Source organism: Accipiter gentilis, chromosome 22 (assembly GCF_929443795.1).
Source record: "Accipiter gentilis chromosome 22, bAccGen1.1, whole genome shotgun sequence".
Taxonomy (NCBI): Eukaryota; Metazoa; Chordata; class Aves; order Accipitriformes; family Accipitridae; genus Astur; species Astur gentilis.
The window spans coordinates 23,241,221-23,268,585 of NC_064901.1; the positions used below are offsets into that span (position 1 = coordinate 23,241,221).

General features: G+C 40.2%; 1 protein-coding gene across 1 annotated transcript in view; it reads right to left on the reverse strand.

Moving 5' to 3' along the window:
• Window positions 1-3,676: 3,676 nt before the first annotated feature.
• Window positions 3,677-27,365, reverse strand: part of EXT2 (exostosin glycosyltransferase 2) — an 80,039-nt gene continuing 56,350 nt past the window's right edge. Inside the window, exons 10-14 of the mRNA XM_049825295.1 lie at window positions 22,020-22,186; window positions 14,752-14,895; window positions 14,076-14,204; window positions 12,809-12,891; window positions 3,677-6,516 (exon numbers count right to left, since the gene is read on the reverse strand). Of these exons, the coding sequence (XP_049681252.1) occupies window positions 6,378-6,516; window positions 12,809-12,891; window positions 14,076-14,204; window positions 14,752-14,895; window positions 22,020-22,186 (662 nt within the window). The 3' untranslated portion in view covers window positions 3,677-6,377. The remainder of the gene's footprint in view (window positions 6,517-12,808; window positions 12,892-14,075; window positions 14,205-14,751; window positions 14,896-22,019; window positions 22,187-27,365) is intronic.

The window sequence follows — 27,365 nt, forward strand, 5'->3', positions numbered from 1 at the left end:
TTTTCTTCCTGTAAACTAAAGAGATTTGTCTTTTTTCTTCCTCTTTTTAAAAGCAGGTTATTAACCTTTAAGCAGATGGATGTACAATAACCTTCTCATTGGCAAGGAAGGCAACAGCCATGCAAGGTGCATCTACTTATGGCCAGCTGGAGCCCACATGTAAAGGTGTTGCATTTAATCTGAGACAAACAAGTGTTTATTATTTGTGAAAGGATCTTCCACTTTCTCTTGCTTTTCAGTTCGTAACTTACTCACGGGGCAAAGACAGATGCTCCAAGTTAGCAATCTGCTCCTTTTGCTGTAGCCTTGCTGAATTCCTGGATCTCATTTTACAGTCCTTTCTGCTTCAGACCTTTTCCTCTGCCTGTTTGAATGAAGTGTGGCAAAGGGGGTATCGTTCCTGTCAGTCCTCAGCTGAAGGCACCCAGCACTAACTGTGCCTAGCACCCAGCCGAGACCTGGCCCTCCCTTTGAAAGAAAGGTTTCACAAGAGAAGGACCCCTAAGTTTTCAAATGGCCAGTCCAGTGTTTTTCTTGAGTGTATGGCTATACGGACACACAGAAGGGAATACGGAGCCTTTGGCCTGAAAACCTCAGGTATCTTTCCAAGGGACTATGGGCTTATCTACCGGACGAACACGAGATGTTCACGCTGGGCAAGTGGATACACCTAAGTGGCACTTTTCAGTCAGTCCCAAACTTTGGGTTTTAGTTTACAGGTTCCCATTGCTGCATAGAATGGGGGTGGGAGGCGGAAGAGATAAGCTTCATCCTTAAAAGCACAGGGTGCAACAGCAACGACACCTCTCAATCACACATGAAAAACCTCATGCGGGTCTGTGTATTCCAAGTTTTTCACACCTTTGTTGGTCAAATGGTGCAGTTTTCATCTTTTTTCCAGTTCCCCACCAACTAAAATTCAGGTTAAAAATCCAACAGATGTGACTTAATAATTAAGCTGGTATTTTCTTTTTCTTACGACTCTGTAGAAGTAGTCACAACATGGATTATTTCTCTTTACAGACACCTGGTTCTGGTTCTCCCCTTGCCCACCTTACCTGTTGTCTTCCCCCCTGCATACGGTCTGGTACCGAGCACCGATTCAAGTTCAGAGATGTAACAAAATCATGACCAACTTGCATTGATCTCAGTCCACAGTCACTGCAGGGTTGTCATGCTTGTCTGGAGCAGGAACACTTCCTATTTATGCAAGTAAACAGGCATTTAGAGCGAGTAAAGGAAATTTGAAGGAGAATTACTGGATCCTTTTCCAGACAAATGAAGACAGCAAACAGGCAACCTTGCAGAGAGAACCTTTGAGCTGCACTGTTTTCAGTCGGAAAACTCCCTGCGCGCTGCTAGCTCCATGCCACTCCACTTAATTGCTTCAATTGTCGCTGTTATCCTTTAATGGGAAACATAACTCCCTTTCAAAGCAACCACAAGAAGCTGCAGACAGGGGAATCCTGAAGATCAGTAGAGGTGGGACTGTATTACAGCCATTTCCATCAGGCTGAAATTACACAGAGTTCATCGGGAATGTCACTAAATGGCTTCAAGCCAGGGCAGGCTGAATCATGCTGACACTGAAAGTCAAGGCTAACGGTCCTCTACATTGGTATTGAGCTACCCAAAGCTCCAAACAAACAATAGTTCAGACAAAAGCACGGCTGTTCTGCTAAAACACAGCCTTGGGATACTGGCGTTCAATCCTGGTTTTACGCACCCAGCTCCTAATGCCTTGGGTATATGACAGCTTCTCCTCATTTCCTTATCTGCAGTTACAGGTAAGAGGCTGATCGTACCCAAGAAGGAGGACCGAGAAGCTCAATTTATTGTGCTCAGATACAGCAGCAGCAGGCATCATAAAAAGAACTTACACCATCCTACATGCACTCCCAACAGCATGAGATACAGCTGAAGGATCCACGACTCAACAGTAAAACAAAAGTGTTCTAGCTGATTTTTCTGCTAAGCAAATGCCATCTCTGTCTACATACCAATGTTAGCAAGAGGTCTGAAGTGACTACCTGCTCACGGGATAACTTTCAGATCCTACAGAAAGATGCAAAGAATACCGTGTTCAGAGTTTTCTGGCAGTTCTTGACAGACATTATTTTTTCCGGGCTAAAAATGAAAAAGAAAACACAATATAGGTGGAACACTTGCCTAGGATTTGCTCTGCTCTTCCCAGCTCTTCAGGATCAGACTAAAGTTAGCAATTGGACCAATTGGATGCTTGCTTTCTAGCATATATTTAATCTAACACAACTTTGCAGAATGTTTTTTTTTCTTGCTTTAAGTACACGGAGGAGACTACCCATGATTGCAAGAACTACCTGTAGTTTACATTTCAGTTTACAAAATAACATGCTTTGCAGCAGTCCTAGTAAAATTTTAAAATGCAAGTCTTTAAGAATGACCAAAAAATTCATACTCACCGTCTGATCTCTGGCTTGGGCATTTAAAATCCATTTTCTCATCAGCACCGCCACTTTTAGTTTTTCTTTCCTGTATTGTGCTGTAGCCCTGTTACGACAGCAGCTTCCATGTGAAAGGATTGGACAGAAGATTTATGCAGTACCAATTAACTATTCTGAGATCTTTCCTGATCAAAAGATGCTCTACTTGTGAGAAGTACCCAGGGTACCAGACATTCATTATGGAGGACATTCATGCCAAACCTCAAAGGTATTTTTCACATCAAAATCACCCACCTAAATCCATTTTCATGTGTCTCAGTATAGCATTTTTCCAGAGTGCTCAACACTCACCAACACAGCCTAAAACCAAAATGAGTCAGAAGTACTGAGCATCACTTAAATCCCAGCTTGCAATTATTTTGGTATCTGTGTCTCCAAGGCCCTTGAGTTTAAAAGGCCCTTGAACTGATAATTGACAGGGATAAACGAGTTGCTGCAGTAAAGCATATTTGAACCGCACCGGCAGAAGCATCATGGATGGCAGCAGGTTCAAAAGCAGGAGCTGGAGACGGCGAGAGAGAGTAATTCAGAACATTAGGGCTTGAATTGGCACGTCCTGTAATGAGAGAGTGGAGCCGTGAGGAAGGAAAGAGTCAACACATTATAGGGAGAGTGGGTGATGCTAAAAACGTATCCTTAAGACTCACCACGACTGGCAGGGCAAACACTGCGGCACATCGCACTGCTATGCGCAAGTAGCAAGGTGTGCCATGCACACACGCTGCCTTTTTGCCGCATGTTCTGCAGGGACAGTGCTGCAACGCTTCTGGAAACAAAGAGCTGCCACCACACTGGATTCCACAATCTCAGTGACTCAGCCAAAGCTCTTTTCTCAGAAGCACAATTCTTTAACATTTGCTGTCTCTCTTCACAAAAAGAGAAAAGGATCTGTTCCCTATTTCTCCAAGATGAATGCTACTGTCAAATCTTGGCAGAAAATTAGAGTAACAACTACTCTCCCCAAAAAGGTGACTGGGATGAATTCGTGCAGAGCAAACTTCTACTTCAAAGACAACCATCCAACTCCAGTTACAGGAAAGACAAAATATTGACAGATCTTTCTAAAATACACTGTGGATATTCAAGTTTAACACAGATTTATGTAGCAAAACAGCCTGTCAGTGCAATCCTCCCTTCTAAATGCATTCATGTTTCCTTGTGCTGCTCCAGAAGTGAAATACAACAAACTCTCCTTGGATTTACTTTTTAATATACCAACATTAATTTTTTTTTTAATAACATATATACAAAGTTAAAAATGATCTTAAAGATTGACAACAAACCCATTCCAAGTCAGACGTACACATACATCTTACCCTTACAGATTCTGCATCAAGAACATCACAGTTATAAACGTAGAGGGGAAGAAGGCCATTTTACAAATATTTTTTACAGTCAACTGCCCAATTTTCTCCACGCCACAAATCAGAGACAAATCACCACCTAAATGAGGTGGCCCTATAAAAGCAACTAAAACACCAAAGGACAAAACATGGTTAATAGGGGTCACTGGGCATTTTGTGGAAGGGCAATCCACTCAGATGTTTTAGGATGCAGGTACAAAGACCTGTTGCTTTTTTACTGACCTGAGACTACAGATGAGCCTAGGAGGGTTGGTTAGGTAGCCCCCAGCTAAAACCATTGCACCAACTATTTCAAATCCTCCGTGTCTTTTAACACTCTGTGCAAAACGTGCACTTTTTACTGGCTTACTGAGAAAGAACCGAGAAATCACAGCAGCTTCACAAGTCTGCATAAGAAAGTTGTTGTCACTCAGTTAAACTGCTAAGGCCTGCCAAGCTGAGACCAACCCCAAAAGAACAGCCAAAACTGAAGTGACTACTGCACTGTCACAGCTACTCTTTCAAGGCAAAATTCTCGGGGGAAATACACCGGTATCTCCTGACGCTCAATCACCGGGACATAAATCAACAGGAAGACTGAGAAAGAAAGTTCATGTCAATGAACCCGAGAGGGTGCACAGGCGAAACAGTGAGCGACAAACCTTCCTCTCTATCTTGTGATACCCACTGTGCAGACAGAAGTTGTTGTCACTGCAACAGCTACCCTCCTAGCTCCCCAACAGCCCCTTCCCACAGCAACTTAGGAACAAAAAAAAAGACTGCAGCCCAAAACATTTAGTAGTAATTAAACGTTCCCAGAGAACTGAACGATACAGTTTACAGGCACATCCCAGGGGAGTTATGAAGTGAAGCATCCCCTCAGAGCTATTGTTCCAATATGATTTTCATTCACAGCACATCCACTGCATTGGGCAATAAGATAAGTCTTAGTGGGGGTGAGACAAATAGGAGCAGATGTTTCCTGTTTCTAGCCTGACTTTCATTTGGTTTCTGTCATTGCTGCGTATCCAGCTTAGGAGAGGGGGTGAACCGTGATGCCTAACACTTGTCCTATTGTTTGGGGTTTGGCAAAATCTGAGGAATAAGGTTGCTTGCAGTGTAACAGAAAAACAGCCCGTCAAGTAGGATGTCTCTGTAACTGGCAGCAATGGAGGTTTCAAAAGACAGTGAAATCACCCTTATCTGGTAACATACATTTTATCAGTGGAGCTGGAAGAGAGATTCCTTTCTCAGCCCGACTTGGGATCACCTTTAATATCAAAGGGAAACAGTAACAGTCCAGGCAATTTTATTTCTAATTTGGTTGCATTTAGTTTTCTAATTCAGGTTAATTTCAGTATTGAGAAGCAATTCCAATGCTCATAAGAAACATAAAGCTTCTCCAAAAGCCTTCCTAAGCTATATATTTCAGTGGCAGCCTGTGGCAATGGGTTCCTTAAATTACAAGCAAAGACCCAACAGTTTTCCCAAGAATGGTAATTTACAGGAGTTTGTAAGTGTGCGTTAACAGTGTCTTGTACATCCCTGCACATTGAAGCTGTAACTGGGAATTTCTGTAAATTTAAGCGGTTTACAAATCAATACTACAACACGCTGCTTGCTGAAGAGGATTCAGCTGCAAAAAACTTAATTTCATAGCTGTTGTTCCTATGTACGGCTACAATGTAAAACTGTAACCTGACCGCTGTTTTGAAAATGAAAATAAAAAATATAATAAGACTGAAAGATAGATCTTTTTCTGTATAATACAACTAGTTTTGATGTAGAGTCACAGTCTTTTGCACCGATGCAGCAGAAAACCTGAGATTTACGCAGGAAGAAGAGGTGCAGCAATTGGAGTTCTGTCCTGCAGGTCTCTGCTTTGAAGGAGACTGTCCTCCCAGCTGCTGTGTGTCTCAATTCGCAATAAAATAATTTAAGTAACACAAAATGCTTTGCCCTTTAAATCATGTGACAGCACACAGATTTTTGTTGTTGACATTGTAAAAAATAAACATTTGTCTCACTATGCAGAAGAAAATGTTTGTTACACAGTTACTTAAGCCAACAATTAAGATCAAAAGACAGAGGCCCACCAACCGCACAGGCAATAAGCTCCTCCCAAAAGAGAGCAGCTATACATTGCAGACAGCTGCTTTGAATGGATGGATGCGTAACAAACCAGAGAGCTTCAGCACATTTGATAGAAGAGGTCAGTCATGCCAGTCAGACCACAGAGAGCGAGATTCTGCTTTATTCTTCCAGGTGCACAGGCTCCTTTAGAGAAAAGTGTGTGTTTGGCATTTCTGGGAGGACCCATGAAATGGGTTGCTCAGTCCTCTGTGAGCAACAGAGAAGCAGTTGTTCAGCTTTCCGTTACCTCTTTGTGCAACGCAAAGGGAAGACAACATACCGGAATACAACATTAATTCCCATCTCCCTCAGATGTAACCCACTTTCTAGCAATTTTTTTCTTCAGGGTCTTATATTATTCCTCATAGCACCTTTTCAGCTGTCATTTTCATCACTCGGGTTTGTCTCACAGCTACCTTTACAAGCTGCCGATATTGGGAAAGCTCTTCAGTTTCTCAGGAAAGTCATCTTTGTACAGGACAGGGTCAGCACGGTGCTCCACCACTTTTAGAGGCATGGTCCCAAAGACAGAGGCAAACTTATTGATGCATTCAGATCTGGTGAAAGGGAAAGCAGTGTAATTAAGAACCCCAACAACTGGGCTGGCTACCAGCTCCCACACCAACATAACTGGTAGAAACCTTCCCTCTTGCACTTGGAAGTATTTCAGCCATGCTGGCTACTAATAAATAAAAAGAGAGCCTCGCTGCAGAGAGAACTGAAAAGAAGCTGGTGTTCTTTGATTTATCCATTTAATCACAGAGACGAGCAAGGGGATGCTGGCAGCAGCACATGTGCACATGGAGGTCAAAGCTTCCCTTCTCCCTCCCCCTAGAATTCCAGTCATTCTTAAAGCAATGTACATGCTGTAAACCAGAACAGATTAACTGCCAACATGTCTCTTAAAGGGCCACTGTTGGGTCAATTTGGCTCATAACGAAGGTTTTGCAAAAACCAAGCCTTTGTGAAAACGGAGTTCTGGAAAAAAAAAAAAAAAAAAAGCCTTTTTTCAGGCTTCTTCAGAAGCTCTATCTTTTCCCACAAAAATAAACATGCCTCAGCGTATAGGTAGCGCTGATTGTACTGTAACTTAAAAGTGAAGCTGAATTAAAACTACAAAATGAAACCAACTAGTGTATTTTCCTTGTCTAAATAAAGAGATATTAAGCAGTAAGGCATGACATTAGCACAAAAGAGATTGGACCATTGATGACTCTTTCAGTTTTAATAATCTCAGGTGTCAGTAATGCTGTGGAAGGAAACAACCATGTGCTTCAAAAAACAAGCAAACAGATGTTTAACCTTACATCGCTCCTTTAACTCTTTCACTGAAAGGCACAGTACCTGTGGAAGCAAGGCAGGGAAAACTTGGCTCATCTCACCTCAGCCAGTGCCCAGCTAACATTAGCGACGCACTTTATAAAATAGCTTTTAAGAACTTCACACACCAAGAATCGTGACAACCGTCCCCAACACATAACAGAGACAGCTCCAAGAAAACAGGTCACGTTTCTTTTGCCGCTCAAAAGGGAAGACAAAAAAGAAATGAGTACTTTGACTCAGCTACAGGGGCTGACGTGCTGCAGGCGGTCCCAGAGCAGGACTTGCGCTCTCCAACCACTGCACCCTCTCCCGACCCCTTCGAAGGGTTAGGGGGTCGCTACGGCTCCAGGATAATTTTCCTCAACAGACCCGGTCAATCACACCAACTGAGTGTGACAGTTTTGTGATGGGGACTGCTCAACACTGCCCCAAACACTCTTTTGAAGTAGATGGGACAGCAAGACTGGTTTTCAAAATCAATTCCTCAGCCTCTGAGCCATCCCATAGCTCCCTCCTTAACTAGAGTAAATGACTGGAAAACACAAAGCCCAGGTTGTTTAAGTGCTACGTTTCTACATAGCTGTTTCAAGCAATGGTCATATTTCAGGCCATTTTCTGGCCCCAGAAAAGTGCCAGAAAACTACTTCATATGGGGTGATACTTGAATAAAGTATTTATACAGGTAAATGCAGATATTTCACTTCCTCCTATCTTCTCATCTCCTCATACTTCTTCCTACCTCCAGATTCAAATCTTTGGCCTAGGAAACAAATGAAAAGGAATTCAGAGTGTAAGAGGAAACTGTGTGCAGTGGGAAGCAACCTCTAGACCCGGGACAAGCACTATTTGCTCCAGGGTAGCACAGGTCTGAAACAGCAAAGGAGCCACCAGTGAGGACTGAAGCAAAGAGACCCAAGTAGCTGTTCAACATCTGCAATAATGAGGTGATCCACTGGGAGGGTGAGCTTTGGGCCCTGGGCACAGAAAGGTTACAGTAGCACGGAGAGCAGGAACTGAGCGTTTTCTCCAGGAACACTAAGCAGTTTCTCTTGCCTCCATGAGATGTCCAACATGAGATACCTTAAAACAGATCTGATTTTCAGAGAAGGTCAGACTTCCAAATCATCTGTTACTTCTGAGAAACGTGGCTAACTGTAATCCAAGTTGCGTGTATTGGAGAAGTCTCGTGGCAGGAAACCCACAAACTTCACAGGCGAGGAGGTAGATGCACTGGGAGATGTGCATGTGAGAAGTTTGCACAGCTGCTGGCCCTCACTGGTTTCTGGAATACCAGAATACTTCTAGTCTACTGGTTCAAATCCTGCCCCTGCCAGTAATGACTGAAAGACATTGTAATGTAACAGCTGCTGGGTGGCCGGTGTGAAATGAATTAGTTATCTCAGCCTGCTGCCTGGTAGGCAGGTGTCCACATCGGATCAGCCACTGTCACAGCCAGAACTAAGCGGCACCCTCAGAGCAAAAGACAAAACTAAATGGCTAGTGGAGACAAAATTGACCTCTTTCCTCCAGCGATTATACTCCCAAATCAAAGATGAGGTCTTATGAGAAAATATCAAGATTGAACCCTTCTACAGCCAAACTTATGCTGGTGGCAAGACCATTCAAGCATACCAGTACAGTATCTTTAACCACCAAGAAACCATTTCATTGTTAAAGAAATGAAAAAAAAAGAAAAATGGAAAAAAATCAGTATGTTCTAATCACTCTGGCTGAATCGGAAAAGCTAGTCCTCAGGAAATATCAAATTCAAAGATCAGAAACAGGCTTTTTTAGATGAACGAAACATCATACACAAGCCACAAAATGTGTTCAAAGGAAAGTCGCCTCTTTCCAAAAATTTCATCTCCTGCACTCAACCAAATCACTTGAATTCCAAAGCCTTTGCCACTTTTGGGCAATATAAACCAGAAAGGATACCTAGAACATTAAACATTCAAAGCTGATAGCTGGGTAGCCAAGAGAATGTAACATGTCATCTTAATACAGAGGGAAGGTGTTTTTCTTGGCTGCGTTGATAGTTTTTTGCAAATTCGTACTAACAGACATACGTCTGCTTCCAAGAATTACTCTCTTTGTTTTCCTCGCTCTGCCGACAACATGCAGTTGTGTTCAACAAAGAATTAAGATTGTGTGAACTCAGAAATTGAGAGCCCTGTTGCCCCTAGCAGACTGGATGAACTTCATGTCTGTTAAAGTCTCTCTTAATCAGTTTCCTCTCCCTTACAACCCAAATATTTTTTGGTAGGGTAACTCTGCACCTGCAGCCTTTGGCCAACTGTCACCTGGTCAGTTTGCCTCTTAAGGGAACGGCTTCCCATTTTGACTGTAACAAATACTTACATGTCCTACATAAGACACTGCTGTTAATGTTGCTGCAGAAGCAGCTCAGCCCTTTGTTGTATTTACTGCACGGGCAGTTGCCCTCTAGGCTGCGTTTTACAGAGTTCTCCATTTTTGAGAGCCAGATGCAAAGATGCTAAAGGCAGAAAACTTGTTGCTACTTAAACAGCACCTGTAAATACAGGGATTATGAGATCCTCCTACGGCTTCTTCTGTGACCTGATGTAAAGGCTAACCTAGGGCAAGAAGGGGATTCTTGGTTCAAAGCTTTCTTTAGCTCATGTATTTTAATGATGGAGCTTGATAACCCTGTGGACTGAAGTCTTTCATTTATCTCAGAGAAATTACACAGCAGGAAGAATAGATGTGGTGGCTTTCCTACAACTCGCTGTAAATATCCTTCAGTATTGGTAAAAAAAAAATAATCTCTTAATAAGAGACGGAGTTTAACTGTACCATCTTTCCTTTGGCTCTGCTGGAAGTGTCAAAAGGCCCAACAGAACTGGTTAGTTACACGTCCTTCCTAGACAGATCTCCACAACTGACTTCTCAAACCTTTCACACTTACAAAACAATCATGAGGCAGTTGCTGGGCATCTCTCTGCTATTTCTGAACCAGAAACCTGACACTGAACATTGTGCATGCCCATGACAACCCTGATAAACTGTTTGTTTCACAAACAGAAGGTTGATCCCTGGATATCCGGGCAAGTAATTAGCTCAGACTACCTGCTCACTATTTCTGAATGCTAAAAACCGAGAAGTCAGGCACTTTGGGAAGCTGCAAGTGAAGCTGATAATGGCTCTTTGCCTGATACCCCAGGTATTGTTCTCGGCACCCAACACTGTAAAGTTATTCTTTTATAATATGACAAGGATTCCCTGATGCATGCACTTTTTCCATTCAGCTTCTCTCCTGACCCTGAAAATAGCTAGTGTGCGTATACATAAACACACATACATATATATAAGAGCCATAAGAGCCTTACTGCTAAGTTAGGAAAATTTGCTCTAGGAGTTGCTATCATTTACTATCCACTTAAAATGAATAGCTAGCTTAGAAGATTGAAAAAAGATAACCCTTTCAGGTTTTCATATAACTCCCTTATATTGAAGATAGATAACAACAATGCAGGGCGAGAGGGTATTAGGTGTAGCACATAGTTTCATTATATTACTGATCTTCAAAATGAAGCCTGAATACACCCAAACTGTATATCCCCCCAGATTTTCTCATGCACTCAGACTCTATCTATCCCAGCATATACTCCTTTGGCTGGGCAAATAAAAGTATGTGCATTTGCAGTCAATCTAACATTTCCCACAGCCCCGTTATCTCCACTGTTGGAATCTACGGAGAAGCAGAGCAACAGTTTAAACGTGTTCTCAATAAACTGTCAATGATACTTTACTCTGAGGATACAAGAATCGCTATAGACATGGAAACCTGACCTTTACCCTGCATCCTAATGCACTTCGGAGCAAAAAGCTCTTTTTCATCTTCTGTTTTTATAGTGTTTACCTTAATAAGAACCTAGCTCACAACCAAAATTCCTATGTGCTGTAACGCTACTAGTATGATCATAGGAAAGCTCAGCTGGCTTCAGGTAAGCCAGTGCAGAATTGCTAGACACAGGGCAACCTCTCGTGCTTCCCCTTCAGCTAAAATTTCAGATCTAAAAAGCTTCCAGCCCCTTCCTTAAGAAATTTTCTGCAGAGTAATTTTTACCGTCTTAATGTGGTATGTTTTACTTCCAACTTGCATACTCCTTTTTTTTAACCCAGCCTTATTATACATCCAGTCTAAATACTTAGTCCCTAACCTTGGCGGTTATGCTCTTAAATACCTGGTATGATGCTTGGTTAATAATCAATTAGCCAAACTATAAATGTGTTTGCCTGTGTTGTCTAATGTGTTTTTACACATCAGACACATGTATGCCCTCTTCTTGTAAATAAGCCCCCAACCTACTAAGCAGTTTTGCATTAATTCATTGCATGTATTACAATACATAAATATCATTTACATTGCTAAAGGCCAGTAAATGGATCCAACACTTTAAATTTGCTGAGTACTTCAGAGAAGGACAGAAAAAAGCTCACTATTAAGATGATTACTGGTATGATAACCACGTTATGTCTCTCAGTGCACATCTGAAATGGCCTATTTTAAATGCAGGTCAGATTTTATTTTGTAACCTCTTCTGGTGGTCTCTTCCAGCACTATGGCTACCCCTGTTTACCTACCTCATCAATTCTATGGCTGCAAATTACTTTTCCCAAAGTTTGCAGGAGAGATGCAACAGCCCAAGAAGCCCAAGGTGAAATGCCTTTGTCATTCCTAGATTGCAGGTTAATTCCACCCAATAACTAGAATGTACATTTATTGCCAGATATCCCTTTTCAAGCATGGGCGTTGAACAGCTTTGTAAAATGAAGAAACTTTCCCTTGTTTTACGTGTTCAGAAGCCAAGGCAGAGGAAAGTTTAATATCTTGGTCAAGGTTGGGAAGCCATTTTACTGTAAAGCAGGGAATGCAACTCTTATACTTACCAACTTTCAGTATTTCACTCTAAATATTCACTGCCCTTCCAAATACATACTTCATTTCAAAATTAAATTCTCACAAAAATATAATAATGCTGCCATTGTTAAAAAAAGTGACATGCAATTGCGCAGGCCCTTCATTAGTGGAAGCAAAGTGCTTCACAATCTTTGGAGGAAAGACAATGTAAAAAAAAAATTCAAATAACGTTATTAATAACCTATATCCTTGTTACTCTTTGGTAAGCTAGCAACTGTCTGGTTTAAAAAAAATAAATCTCATACACATTACAGCTGATACTCCACGGTAAAACAGAAATGTGGTATTACTGAAGGTACTGCCAACAACCTGAATTTCACATGTGTCCTACAGGCTTTAAAGCAAAGCTGCTAAAAATTGTGCCCTTCTAAAGTCCTTTCTTGTAGTAGTCCGCTTTTCAGTGTCACATCATCCATTGTAGGAATGACTTATGCTGATCAAATCCATGCAACATTCTTTCAAAATCAGTAATGTACAGAAATACAATCAGTGAGCGGTTTTGATCCTAATTTAATGAGACACAGGGTAAGATTCTAGGGATCAGAACGAGGCAATCAGAGGAATAAAGGGTGGTCACTCACCTTTCCACCATGTGTGTCTGGTCCAGTGATAACCCATCAATTGCTGTGCATTCTGGACATTTGAACTTCTTTCGTGGGGTCACCTGCAGAAAGGCACGCCAGATATCATCAAATATCAACAGAAGGGACATTAATCTCCTTGCACAGAGAGCAGCGCAATACCTCTGAACACGCCTGCAGTGTAAGCTGAGCTGTCTCAAAAAGGGGGGGGTAAAAAAAAAAAAAAAAAAAAAGCCACTCCATTCCTCCATTCAGTTCCATCTGGCCCGGCTGACTGCAAAATTCACAGGGGCCCAATAAAAACGGCTTGGAGGGGTTTTTCCTTCTGTAACTGAAAAGAAGTGGCGATGACAAGCTCCTTAATTCCTGTTTAATGACTGTTTTCTCACTGCCAAGGTCCCTGTATAAACACCATTTGTTCTTGCAGCCATAACAGCGATGAAATATAGCTTCCCATACTTCACCGTAACATTAATCCAACAGACGCTCTTTTGCTCACTCCAGTAAATAGCTGACTGGCGAACTCTGCAAGACTCTCCGAATTGCACAGAGGTGCCAAATTACTCTGCTGTGCCCTCGTACAGCTCAAAAACTTTTTCACCAAAAACACACACTTTATCTTCTAAAGACTTTTCTAGGAAACGCAGCCACCAGTCCCAATAAATGATGATGGACAAATGGGAAAACGGACCCTGCTAATTGAAGTAACGCCTGGTGGCCTCTAAATCTCATTCCAAGTTGACACGCTTTGAAATGAATGTACAGAGTGAATGTCCAGACCTGAAAACGTGTCGAAACATGTCAGGAAATTAATTCAGGGATAAAAAGTTCATTTAAAGCTGATCTTGCAATTAACATTCTTGCAATTAACATTCCTATAAATCAGCTGTTGCCAGGCTGTGACAGAGCGAGCTGTGGACAGTTGGCAATTTCTTTCCTCTAGTGATCTCAAATAGTTAAAATATATGTATGCGGGTGTGTATAGATACACACACATATATATAGCTACCATTTAAACTACCTTTTTTATACCTCATCTAGATGGCTAAAATAACCACCAGAAACAACTGGTAAAAACCAATTCTTCCCAGTTAGCATGAAAGTTTTCTACCTTCCATGGTAGAAAAGGAGAACAAGACACCATACCAGGGGTAAATAAGAGAAAAAGGAAGATAAAGTAATATGTTGAAGCCTACTAAATAAATTTATATGAGTACGTACATCATGTTTCTAAACTTTGTAAAGCTAAACTGCAGAAAAGTCCCACCTTAATGACGGATTTGCCAGTGACATTCGCCACTAGAAAATTCATGGCAATATCTTCACAATTCATATGAGCATCCACCCAATTCTTGATGTCTCCAGGCATTTTGTAGGTGTAAAGGTAGTTGAAATACTGCAGGATAGAGGGAGAGAGAGAGAAGATAATTTGAAATACAGATGCAGTAACTATAAGACTCTAAATATTTCAGCCGCTGAACAGCAGGCAGCTAAGGATGGATTATGGGCAAACTGTGATACTGCCTTCAGCCAAGGACAACTTTAGCAGATAGAAAAAAAATTTTGGGGAGAGTAATTGCATAATTACTCCTTTCCTGACCAGCATACAAATTTCTTTACAATTGGTTTTCTTTTCTTACACAGCCAGCTACAAGGCCACATTCACTGCAAAATTTGCTACGTAGTTAGTTACAGGGCATGCAAACTGGCAAGAGTTCTTCCGTAAGTTCATGAAAGTAATGGTTTTATTTTACAGGCAGAGACAATTCAGTTGTTTTCACAGCAACTGAGAAGCTTAGGGAAAGTTTGCAATCGGCTCCCCGATTGTTGTAGAAAACATAATCATGGCACCACAAAACACTCACAGAACAATGACAGACACACATACAGCTCTTTAAAAAAGGTTCATGTTGTACCTTAGTATACTACAAGTTGTATATTACCTTGTGATAAAAAGCTGCTCCAGTGAGCACCATTGAGACTTCATTGGTCCATTCCGATTCATATTTCCATTTGTTCATCTCATGGTCCCAAAGATGCAGGCGGCCTGGATATCCAACCAACCTGTCGGGGAACTCACGCCAAACCTGAAGAGAGAGAGACATGACACACTGCTGACTAGGTCCGCACAGCAAGCAAACGCAAATGTGCGGATGCAACACATCTTGCTTTGGGAGGGTAGCCTTACAGTGGTGCAAAGATCACTTCAATTCTTCTAAGTCCCAATTCTTGGAATAGGAAGCTGCCTGGAAGAAGTATGGGAAAAGCCCAAGCTTGCTTTGGAAGGACCCTACAATTCAGGTAAGCCATACCCCAGAGCAAAAGGCCACTAAAGCAATATTAACTTCCTTGTTGTAGAGAAATACAACTGACTATTCAAAAAGATTTTAACGCTAACTAAACCCAAGCATGATTAAAACGGAACTTTTGATGTTAACTTCAGCAGATATGGCTACAACCTAACTACTTTCACAGCTGGCTTTGGATCTAACCAACCTGCTTCCTTTGATAGGAACAGGCTTAGATTTTAATATTTCTGGTATTCTTTAGTGGGTGCTGGATGGATCTACAGCTACATGGAAGGCCTCTTTGCCCTTGACTTGTTCCAGACAGCTGGATACAATCAAGATACCATCACTGTCACTCCATACATTATTTTGTAGCTGACTACAGGATCAAACACAGTAGACAAGAACAAGGAGAAGGGCATCATTAACGCAACCCCAGTTCTCCACACTGCTGGCCACATTAAATAATGGACAATTTTTGCGTTAGGAAAAAAGGGAGAAAGGATTATAATTATTTAGAAGGGTCTGAACGCTATTTGCTTGCTAAACACACGGTTTGTCTTTTTGCGGATCAGTAATGAAGTTAGTATTTATCTGCATTATTTGCAGACAAATTACTCAAATTACTTGTCCTTTAATCCAAATAACTGCTAGGTTTGTTGGGAGAATACGAGTCTTGACTCTCCAACACACACTGTTAGGTCACAAGAATTTCTGTTTCAGGTTGGTAGTGTATAAACAAACACACACACACGAAATTCATTGTGTATGCAAGATCAACTACAACAAGAAAATATCTCATAAATCTCCCAACGATCACTTCACTAGCAAACCTCTTTTCTCTGTACAAAAGGCAAGGGAACCCTACCGTTGAGTTTGCAGTAGAGAAAGTGTTACCTGGAATTTCACCATCCTGCCAACCTCACCTTATCAGCAGTTCACTTTGGGCACTTTTTATATGCCAGTATGTTTCAGATGGGAGGCCTGGACTATAAGGACTCCACGCAAGTATTTTGTCAAAGTAAATATGATAAAACAATCAGCTTAAAGTTACTGCTTCTGTATCTAAATTTTTGTGATTCTGCATTACTATATACCTTTTCATCTATACATCTCAACACATTTTATTGCTGTCAGTTAATATAGCTTCAGAATCCCATGATGAGAGCAGTTATTATTTCAAACGTACAGATGAGGAAACCTGCCAAAAATTATACAGGAAACAAGAATGGGAACCAGATCTTCTGACTCCCTGACTTGTACTTTATCCAGAAATCAATCTTTCTAGACAGTTCTAGGGCACAAGTACCGGGATAGTATTTAGATAGGACAACACTCCAACATAGAGAGCTCTTGAAAGCAGAGATGATTTGGAACTCAAGGAAGAGAATTCATAGGACGTTGTTGCAAGTTGGTGCCATCAGCTAATTATAAAAATAACAGATTTTTCGCAGGCAAGCCAGTGAGGGGTTGTGATACCTGTTTTGACATGATGTCAAAAATATTAGTAAAGAACACAAAACCAAGATATGGCCACTCCCTCTTCCAAAATCTTATTCCTCCCTCACTAGGACTCAAAAAATTAATGATTTAACTTCATCACTTTTTTAAACCTGACTATTAAAATGCCCGTCTCCCAGCTGTTGAAAGGCACTACCACATAAGCTACTGAGGCTCAAGGGATTTGACAGAGCACTACAGATCTGCACCGTACTGGGCTAAGAATTTTTGTAGAGAGAATGGCATGTGTATTAAAGGCAGCTGAAAGAAAGATTAAACTCAGCTCCTGCTTCCCAAGGGACTTCAGTGCCTTCACAACATAGAACCGTAGATTCATATCCCTTCTAGTTTTTGCCCTCAGTGTCATCTTCAAGAGTCCAAACGACATAAAATTAAAGCCACCTATAATGCACGTTTACTTATACAGATTTCTTTGTATCACTGCAAGGCTCAACCCTACCCTGATTCTGGCCTCTGAAAATTGTCGGTTCGATGCATCTAAAAAATAACTTGGTTGCTTTAAACAAAGATTCCTTTTAAAAGTAATGCTATCAAAGTCAGTTGAGAAGCTTGGCTTTTTCATAATGTTCATCACTAGCTCATTCAATGGTAATTCCTGGAAAGGCTCCAAATAGCTGCATCCAGCTCATTGCCCAAATCCATACATATGTTTCGTGCCAAAATTAATATATACAGCTACTGCTTATAAGGAAGCTTTCAGAACAAAAATAGTGGTAATGATTCTTATACTACTCTATTTTGTACTACCGTCCATTTTCTTGTTTGATGGTTGCCTATAATTTATTAGTCTGTTTCCTACATTCCATTTTAGCCAGTGATCTTATTAGGTTTCTCAGACTAAAGAAGGATAGCCTGATTTAATAGCGGTAAGGGACACATCCAAGGAAAAACATATTGCCAAGTGAAGAGGAGGTATGCTTCTTTGTGGACAACACTATTCCAATGACTCTGCTAGACAGCCCTGAAGATAAATATTTTTGGACAAAGCATCTCCCAGATGAAAGGTCAAATAGAAGTTCTGACTTGGTAGTTTCACCAAAAATCTTGTAGAGAGACACCACGAAAAAATGATAGTAATTTTTTTTCCGACTCGAGTTCCTCAAGTGACATATACAGCCTACCTAAAACACCCTCCAGTCTCACCTCTCCACAGTACTTTCTGCCTCCTAGCCTCAACTATTCTGTGCTGTTTCGCTGTACCACCAGAACAGCTGCCACAACTCATTCTCCAGAAGGACAGAGAAGCACTTCTTTTTCCAGAATATACTCCAACATTTATGCATTTAATTTATTAGACTATATTAAGTGACATGCAACTTCAGGAACTGGCTAATTACAACTAAAATTTTTTTTAATTTAATAAACAGAAAAATAATCAGCATTTCCAAAGCTACCATGGCAACATTGTAAGAATGAAACACTGGCTATCCTCTACAATTGAAAGAAAACCCAACCAATCAGTATTTCTTCTCTCCTCCCAGAGCCCCATCCACTCTTCATTCTCCTCCAGTCCTCAAAGGGATGGCTTGTGCTATTACAAAAATACCAAAGCAAAATGTAAACACAAAGCCCATTAAAAGATAAGCGATGCTTCACATGCACACAATTTGGAAAATAACTTCCATTTGAAGAAGAGCTTTGATTATGGCCAGCAGTTAGCCATGGATAAGTCTTTTGGTAAGCAGAATTATATAATTCCTCCTACAAAGGAATGCTGAAAAATACACTTTTAACAGTCAAAGTGGGTATGAAAGAATTCTTCTAAAGAAGGCACTCAAACTTTACGATGATTTTAGCCTAGTGAAATATGCAATTCAGAGTTGATTTTTTTTTTTTTTAAAGAATGCCAGAGACATGAAGCAGTGAAAAACAGCTCTGAGACAGAATATGATCTTCTACTAGCAGAAGGCAAAAAGCTTCCAATAGGAAAAACACAAACTTAGCAATGCACAAACCAATATTTTCTATGAACAAAACCCATGGACTCAGAGCAATAATCCCAATTTAGATTATTTTTATTATGGCTGTAATAAAAATACTTTGTCTTTGTAAGGACAAAGTGCTGCATGAGTACATAATAAGAAATCTTTACGAACTTCATACTTGGAAACTGTTATCCCTGCTTTTCAGGGTGATAGAAATGCTAAGCCATCTGCCCCAAGGCCAGCTGAGATGCAAAGGGGGGAACACTACAACGTGTGCTTTCAGTCTCATATTCAAACACTAAACCCTTCAGGAGCAGCCAATGGATCTACTGTAATTTTTTAAGATTATGATAATCTAAATACTTGCTCCTTTTCTTGGGTCTCTCTGATACTCCCTTTGTGAACAACAAAGATTGGTAAGCGGGGAAAGTTGTCTAGCCCTAAACAGGTTTTTTTTCCAGCACCCCAAGTCACGCCTGTGATTTCATCATGTAACTTAACAGAAATACTTTTTTCAAAGTCAGAATGTCATGACTATTCTTCTGCTACCTTAATACAGCAGCACACAGGGACTATTTTTCTGCTTGCTCCAATAGATTTACGCAATGTCATAAATCACTGTACCATAATAGTTCACTTTTAACAAGTAAAAAAATGTCTGACACTTTGAGTGTTACTATAATTTTTTATGGCTGAAAGTGTACAGAGATCAAAGTTTTCTGGTTTTTTTTAGGCTTGCTCTATACATTCAGACAAGTCTGTGACAGGGGGGGGTTTGCCACATGTTTAAATGTAAAGTCTCAAGGATGTCAGGAGGAGAAAAGAAAATTACTGAATGTCACGTTTCCAGCCCTTCTTATGACCAAAGCAGAAGCAGACATACTTTTAAAAGAAAATGTTCTAGTAACATTATATGCTGCTACTGTTCCCTCTGGATTCCCCTGCAAATGAGTCAAGAGCTTGAGAGATACTTTTCTGGTAACACGCATAAACAGATAAATAAATTATCACAGGCTGAGGACAATTTAAACATCTGGGAGCCAGCTCAGGCCTGTCAAGCAAGTCACAGACACTCAGGGACAGGAAAGATCAATCTTCAGCCCCTGATTTCTGTGCCAGAGAGTAGGATCTACATCAACCTATATGAGGAAAATTGTGTATTTATAAAATAATAGGCTGTGCTTCTGTATTCAAAGACATTTCTATTCGTTTATTTTAGGGGGGGAGGGGAGCTATCTCAAAATATAAGTATTCAAACTACCCAGGGGTTTGTCTCAACTATCTGCTCAGTAAGGCATTTTAATTTTCCATCGATGGGGCTGTGTAGTAAGCTGAATTCCCAGAATCAAAAAGGAAGAGGATTTATAATAAAATGCAAAAAACTGCAAAAACTGCAAAAGCAATAGTTTTTAGTCTGCCAGACTAAACAATCTCGTGTCCAAGCAGTTACATTCACACACTGAATATAAGGACTGTTACCCAGATAGTCCCTGCAACCAATGCATATGGTCCACAGAAGGCCAATAAATTAGCCAGCACAGTCCAACAGCTAGACCTGGGGTGAACAGTTTTAAGTCCCAACTGCCACCTAATCACACTGACTACAGGGGAATTCACGTCAAATTTTCTTTGCCCCATTTTTTTTTCATGAGGATAACCCTTTCCTGCCTAAGTGACCAGACTCCATATACGTGAAGATACAGATAATTCTCCACTGAGGATATTTAAATTAACGCTTCAGACACACGAGCCCTGCAGTTCTACTTCTCACAACTTCTGGCTGACACAGCTGAAACTCAGCTGCAGTTTGAATCTCTGCTTTGAAGCCCTCCAAGACTGCTTCGCCAGTAGCAGAGATTCATTTGGAACTACTTACACAGTCACTTAGGTTTTTATAAGACTTATTTTTATTTACTTAGAGACAGCTCGATGAAAATGAAAATCAAACTGCAAATGGAGACAGGATTTACACAGCATGCACATTATGGATTTGTTATCTTTCATCCTGTCAGTTCACCCTCAAAACTAGTAGTTATAAGCACCAACACAGACAAAAGTAAGTCAGCTTGCAGAACTGCCAACACTTGATTGCTCTGCTGTTGCAGTGCAGTGCTTGAAACATTCAGTGTAGACAACGGAGTACAGAGAGGCATATGTGGCCAAAAAACCCCCTTCCTTTAGTTGTCTTCTCTTCATTCCATCTTTCACACTTCATGTACTACCCCATTACTCTTAACCTGGCAAGGGAAGTATTTCCTTTCTGGAGACACACATGATAGATTAAACCTCTGTCTCCACTACTTAACATCTTTGTTATTACATCAGCATACCTATATTACCACAAGTCATTTCTTGAGTCCAAAGCTCGTTGCTTGCTAACAGTCTCTTTCACTTGAGAGGGAGAAAGAGCTGTATTTTACCACATAAGTATACACATTAAAGAAATACTTCCAACGTCTCTTACAAAATATCTTCTGGTGTTAACAACTACACATGGGATTGTTAAAAATGAGACAACTATCACATCTAGTCTGTTTTCTACCCTTTAGAAAAGTGGCTTTCATTATTTCACTCAATTTAGGCAATAGTTTCGTGTTCTAGCTCTCGTGTATGAAGCCCAGTGTTGTTTTGCTCTTGATATTGCAGGGACAGGTATGACCACATGATTCAAACCTTTCTTAAAATACGATATTACATTTTTCTAATGTCTCTGATTTATTTACAAATGTAGCATGTTTGTCTTAAATACACACATAACAGTAATGTCAGATTATGGACTGTGTCATATACTCAAACACAAATGGACGACAAAGTTTAACTCATTCAGCCCAAAATTTTGGAAGGAAGACAAGTGTTGCTTTAAGGAAGTGCACTTTTTAACAAACAACTCAAATGCCTATGAAGACTGTCACCTCTTTGTACTGCCATGGGTAACTGATTTGGACAAACTTTCTTTTTGTTGATACCCTCATTACAGCACCAGCTGTTGAAGCTTTGCCATTTCAAGCCTATGATACTTATGTCCCCTCCCTGACATTCTTCAGTTCCTCTTTTCATTGCGCTCCACCTTACTTCGGCATGTCCTCAAGAGGCCTCCTCTGTTCCCAACACTTAATCTCTGAAACTTGTCTTGTCCATCAAGACACATTAACTTGGATAGCACTTCTGATTTGTCTGAAAACCGTCTGAAACTGTTAAGAATGCAATCCAGTCCCCAGACTGCCTCCTTTACACCAATTACACAACATTTTCTGGAGTCTTGTGGCATTGCTGTGCCAGTTACCAAAAATTTTCTGGCATTCTTTTCCATAAAGTAATGACTACCTGTAAAAATATTTCAGTCAGCATTGAACTGTTACGGTAAGGAGAGATGCAACAATCTGAATCAGCAGACTGTGCAGTGCTTCCTCTACTTTATACACACGTGCAATGTTGGAGCGGACAGCCTAAGAGACAGGAAAAAAACAATTCTCTTACCTCATAACCAAACTGGAGTTCATCTGATGTTAGCATAATGATATCATCATCAATAGCCAACACTGCTTCTGTTTCAATCTCATCATAGGGGAAGAAACGGTTACTAAGTTTGTTTTCTGCAGTCCTAACAACTTTCAGGGGAACACGAATCTTTGGCCAGAGGGACTCTAGAGAGAAAAATTAAAAGAAATGGAATTCAATATTATACTTTCCTTCTGAATGAGTCTGCACATCTGTCTTAGCTTCTCTTTACTCCTTTTTCCTTCACATCTTAAACAAAAGCTTCTTAATGGCAAATTTACACCCGACTTTCAGTTAGGCAAACACATAAGCATAAGAAGGTGAGAGACAGAAGTTCAGCTACATTTCCCTCTTTTGCTCTCTATGGAGAGCTTCACAGACAGCTATAAGGGGGATAGCTTGCCCAAAACAGCAGTCTGCAATAATCGCGTAACAAGAGTCAGTGATACTATGTATTCGTTTAGGACCCACAGCAAGAACAGATATTTTACTCAACTGCAGCTATTTAAAAGAATTTGAAGCAACAGTATACAATCACTGACTGCAAGTCTAGGGTCATAAAGAATTTGGAAAAGAATGTTAGTTCTATCAAGTGCTGAGAAAAACAGATTTTATTGTATCAATTAAAAATCTAGATACACCTAAAATGTTAATCACTGTTGACAGTAATGTAATTGTAATGAAAATTGTAACACGTACAATTACCTACACAGGAAGAAAAATGCCACATATCTTCAACCAACTGGAGAAAGACATAACAAAAACCAATGACTAGAATCTGAAGCCAGGCAAATTCAAAGTATGACTAAGGCAGACATTTTTAATAGTAACAGTGGTTAACCTCTGGAAGAATTTAACAAGGACAGCAGCTGATTCTGTACATCTTGTCTTTCAACAAGACTGGGTATTATTATAGAAGATGCACTCCAGTTAGAAGTTACCGGATTGAAAGGAAAGGTAACGTGGTGACTCATGACTTACAGGTCAACCCAGACGATCTTACTGCCCCTTCTGCCTCAAACTCTATGAACAGTGAGATTGTTGACTGTCATCGGGATGAGAATAGGAAGCTTGAATGTAAACTAGTAGGCCATGGGATGCGAATACAGAAATTCAGAAAATAGCACAAGGAAATAAGATCCTTGCTTGTGTGTTATGAGAATGAAGAGAGGAAGGTAAAACAGGTGTCAATAGAAAAAGCCACTGTAAGGGGCGAGATAAGGGAAATCCTAACCTGAGAAAATGGTTTTAGTTTGTAAACAACAATATATAATCAAATTCTGGAAGTATTCTCAGCAGAAGGATCTGAAGAATGTTGGATGAGAGACAACAAAAAAAAATAAATGGGTTACAACATGAAACAATTATGCATACACACTTCCAGTTCCATAATAATCCAAAATCAGGTCTGCTTCCAAGACAGCTTTGCCTTCTTTCCACTGTCAGTCTGTTGCACTAGGAATATAGTTACTACCAGAGAAGGAGAGGAGCGGCTTCATTCCAACGTGTACAAGTAAAACTTGCTCCCAGGAACGAGTGTCCACGTCCTCATCGCCACTGGGCCTCTCAGATTTAACAGCTCACACTACACTCAAATAAAACACAGAGCTGTACACTGCTTAAAGACAGAGTCCAAACACTACTTCACTAGGAAAACAAAGCAGTTTTTCCAAACCGCAGTAAAAGTCTTCAAAAGTCAGTTTTTCTTGGAGCTGTATTTTAGAAAGAAGGATTGGCACGCTTGGGTGGCCAAAAGAAAGGAGAAGAAATAGACAGTTACATTTACTGGCAAAATTTGTATTCAGTCTCCTACCCCGAGATTTTTCCTGTGAGATTGAAAAAGTGACTGTAACATCCACCTTTATCTGGGTGGTCTTGTAGACCATGGCCTGTATTTGACATTATGCAGGTTCTTGTCCAGTTTTACTCACCTCTTTTCCTTCTAGTAGAAGGCAAGAGGCATCAGCTCAAACACCAGTGCACACCTGAGTGGCTTGTGATACTGATTAGTGGCCAGTTGGAAGGATTCAACCACGTTACGGATGGGCTCCAATGGAAGTCACAGTCAGCCAGCAGCTGAGGAGATACAGCAAATGCCTTGGGACCACAACAAAAATCTTCAAAAGCCACGGATTCCAATTATAGTGCAATGAGCTCATTTTATTCTCAGCATTGTAAGGTCTTTGAAATCCCCTGCTTGGACCATAATCTGAAACAATGATTTCAGTAGGACACCGCTAAAATTCCAAATTTTCATCTTACTAGTTATCCTAACCTCAGGAGACAGTAACATTGAACAACTGGACCCGTCCATTGCAAATTAGTACTCTCAAGTCAACTCACTGCTTTCTGGTTTACCCTACAACATGGAAGTATCCATGTTTATAAGACAGTTACAGATACCTCAAAGACACATATAATGGCCTCATAAAGACTGTAGACTGTTTAACATTTGCAAGCTACTTAAAGACCTTAGGCTAATTGCCTATAATTATCCAGTTATAATCCCAGCATTGGTATTGAATAATTTTAAGCAGCCTGCTAGACCCGGAAAATACCCTACTGTCACAAATGCTTCAGTAGCAATCAGAATTGCCATAGGTATGTATGCATTTGTAAATTTGTATTTATAAATATCAACAAAGTTTACATTTTATACATGTTAAGTACTCTTTTGTTCTGGCTTTTCTTCCTTTCACATCTGCTACACAAAAAAAAAAAAAAAGACAACCAAATTGCAACAAAGATCTTATTTCAGTGCACGAATACACTGAAACAAAAATTGAAACTGAAAAGTCACTAGGATTGAAAAATAGTAATTCAGAAAAGCAAGCAAGCATGGATGCTTTAAGCTAGCTCTTTGGAAAATCAACTGTTTGATAGCTTACTAACAGACATGCCACTTGCACAAAAATATGGTAACAGAAGAAAAAGTAATGAAAAGTATGAAAAATGAAGGTGTAATCTAATTATAATCAGCACGCATCTCGTATGTCAGCAAATCCTGTTAAATCCACATGATTTACTAAGGTCTTGGAAACTCTCAGAACGACGAATTCTCAAAAGAGGTATGTTACTGGAAAATATTTGTGCTTTGAGAAACATAATACAAAAGTTTCTGAATTTGGACGTAAATTCACGAACAGAAAATACCAGCAGTTTGGAGAAACTCTGAATAAGATATTAGGGTACCAGTTACCCTGCAGCACGCAAAATGAAAGAAAGCATAAGACTACTTGCTGCCTAGAATCTGATCTGATACTGAAGGTTGCTGTACCTGCAGAGATGGAAGCCCATGGTAGATGTCATGACACAATGACACCTGGGTAACCACTTTGGCAGCCTGGGCAAAAACGACTATTGCAAAGGACAGCAGGCTCCACTCAGAGACCCAAGTATTCAAAATTAGCCCTGCTGCAGGAACTCCAAAAGAAATATATAGTCAAAAAAAAAAAAAAAAAGACAACAGCTACTTCAGAAGTCAAAGTTTTAGAATCCATCAGGAAGGTTAACACTGTCTATATTTATTTCAAAAGATCTCAAGAGTATTTGTACTTTTCTTTTTTACACATAGGAGAAACGTGGCGTAAAGGGAAGTCAGAGATGGGGTCTGCCACTTCTGTAACATCACGCTCTGAAATTTCAGATACTGCTTGGGAAATTATGAGAAACCTGAGCACTAGCAAAACATATATGGGGAAAATTCTCAGTTTAGTAGACTTTATTATAACCAAGGTAAAAGCACATGCTTTATTCTTACAGTAAGAGGGCACTGCATCATTTAACAGAGTATGACAAAGGTAAAAGAAGTCCAAGAGGAAGGTAGATAAAGTCCTACGAGACGGCATGAGAACCTTTAAGCACACAAAAGTAAAAATGCATGCTTGGACTGGGAATTATTCTTACTTCTTTTAAAACCAGCGAGGACTTTCTGTGATGCAGGAAAAGACAGAGGTAAAATATGAAAGTAAAGCTCTCTGGAGCGTATAAAAGTCCACGTATATATGGAGAGTGAAGAGAATGATGGGCACCTCCTATTGCACATCATACTGAAATAATTACAAGAGAAGAGTGTTTGAATAACACTTACACTTGCTCTTTGGCAACAAGACTCAGGACATTCTTGGCACTTTGTGCTATTTAGGACTACTGATGCACTGATTGCAGGAGCTGCCCACAGAAAACAGCATGTGGTCTTCTAAACACAAAATCAGCAGTTTCTCAACTTTGCCAAATGCAGCTTCCACTTCTAATGGGTTTACAATCCCTAACAACCACATACATGGCTGTATTTCTGGCCAGCCCACAATCTCACCATTAAGTGCTGAAAGTCCGCATCTCACAGCAAATTTTTCAAGCATGATTTCAAGATGACTTCCACAAACTGCAGGGTCAAAAAAGTGCTGTAATTACATTTCCATTTAAAACACTCACATACAGAAGAGCAGCAAAACCCCCCCATCCTCTAAATAGGCACTTCTCAGCTACAACTCCCAGTGAATTACATGAAAGACATAAGGAAGAGAAGGGAGGACAATCATGAGAGGCAACTTCATTATAACCTAAAGGAATACCCTCTCACACCAAAAAAACCCTTCACTTTCTACATCTCCCTAGGCTTGCCATCAGATGTTTGTAACAAAAAAATGTAAGTAACATAAGCTTGCAAAATGCTTATGTATAAAAATGAATTCTTAGTCTGAAATCCAGCCCTGTTTCTCAGCTCTAAACGAACTCTTACATCATACATAAAAGAGGGATTATTAAAAATAATAGTGAGTAATATTTCTATGGAGTGTATTATCTCTTTTCAAAGAGAAATGGCACTGTCATGTTGTTAAATAGCATCACTCTCTGTATCCTTGCTTCTGAGAAACTGGGAAGTTAATAGCATCTGAAGGGGTCCTCGGCAGCAGATGCATTATCTACCTAGTCAGCAGACAGAAGTGTATTTATATAGGAAATGACTTGCTCCAATCATTAATCATCCATTCCCAGTTTCAACATTCAGCCTAGGGAAAGTGAGAATCAATACGGCTGCTGTACAGAGCTAACCAGTATTTTTGGGACACCCATTCTAAGTAGTATCAAGTTCAAAAATAGCACGTGATACTTGAATGCAGATGGTTTGTTGCATTTGCAATTGGAAGCAGCAGGTAAGGATAATGAGGAGGAGCTGGAAATGCAGTGTACACTCTTGGTGGCAAGAGCTGAATCCTTGCCAGTATTAAGAGCACTATGACAAATTAAAATGAAAATAAGATCCACTTATTGACTAAAATAATGGCATTTTGATGACTTATACAAAGATGCTCTTACAAACAT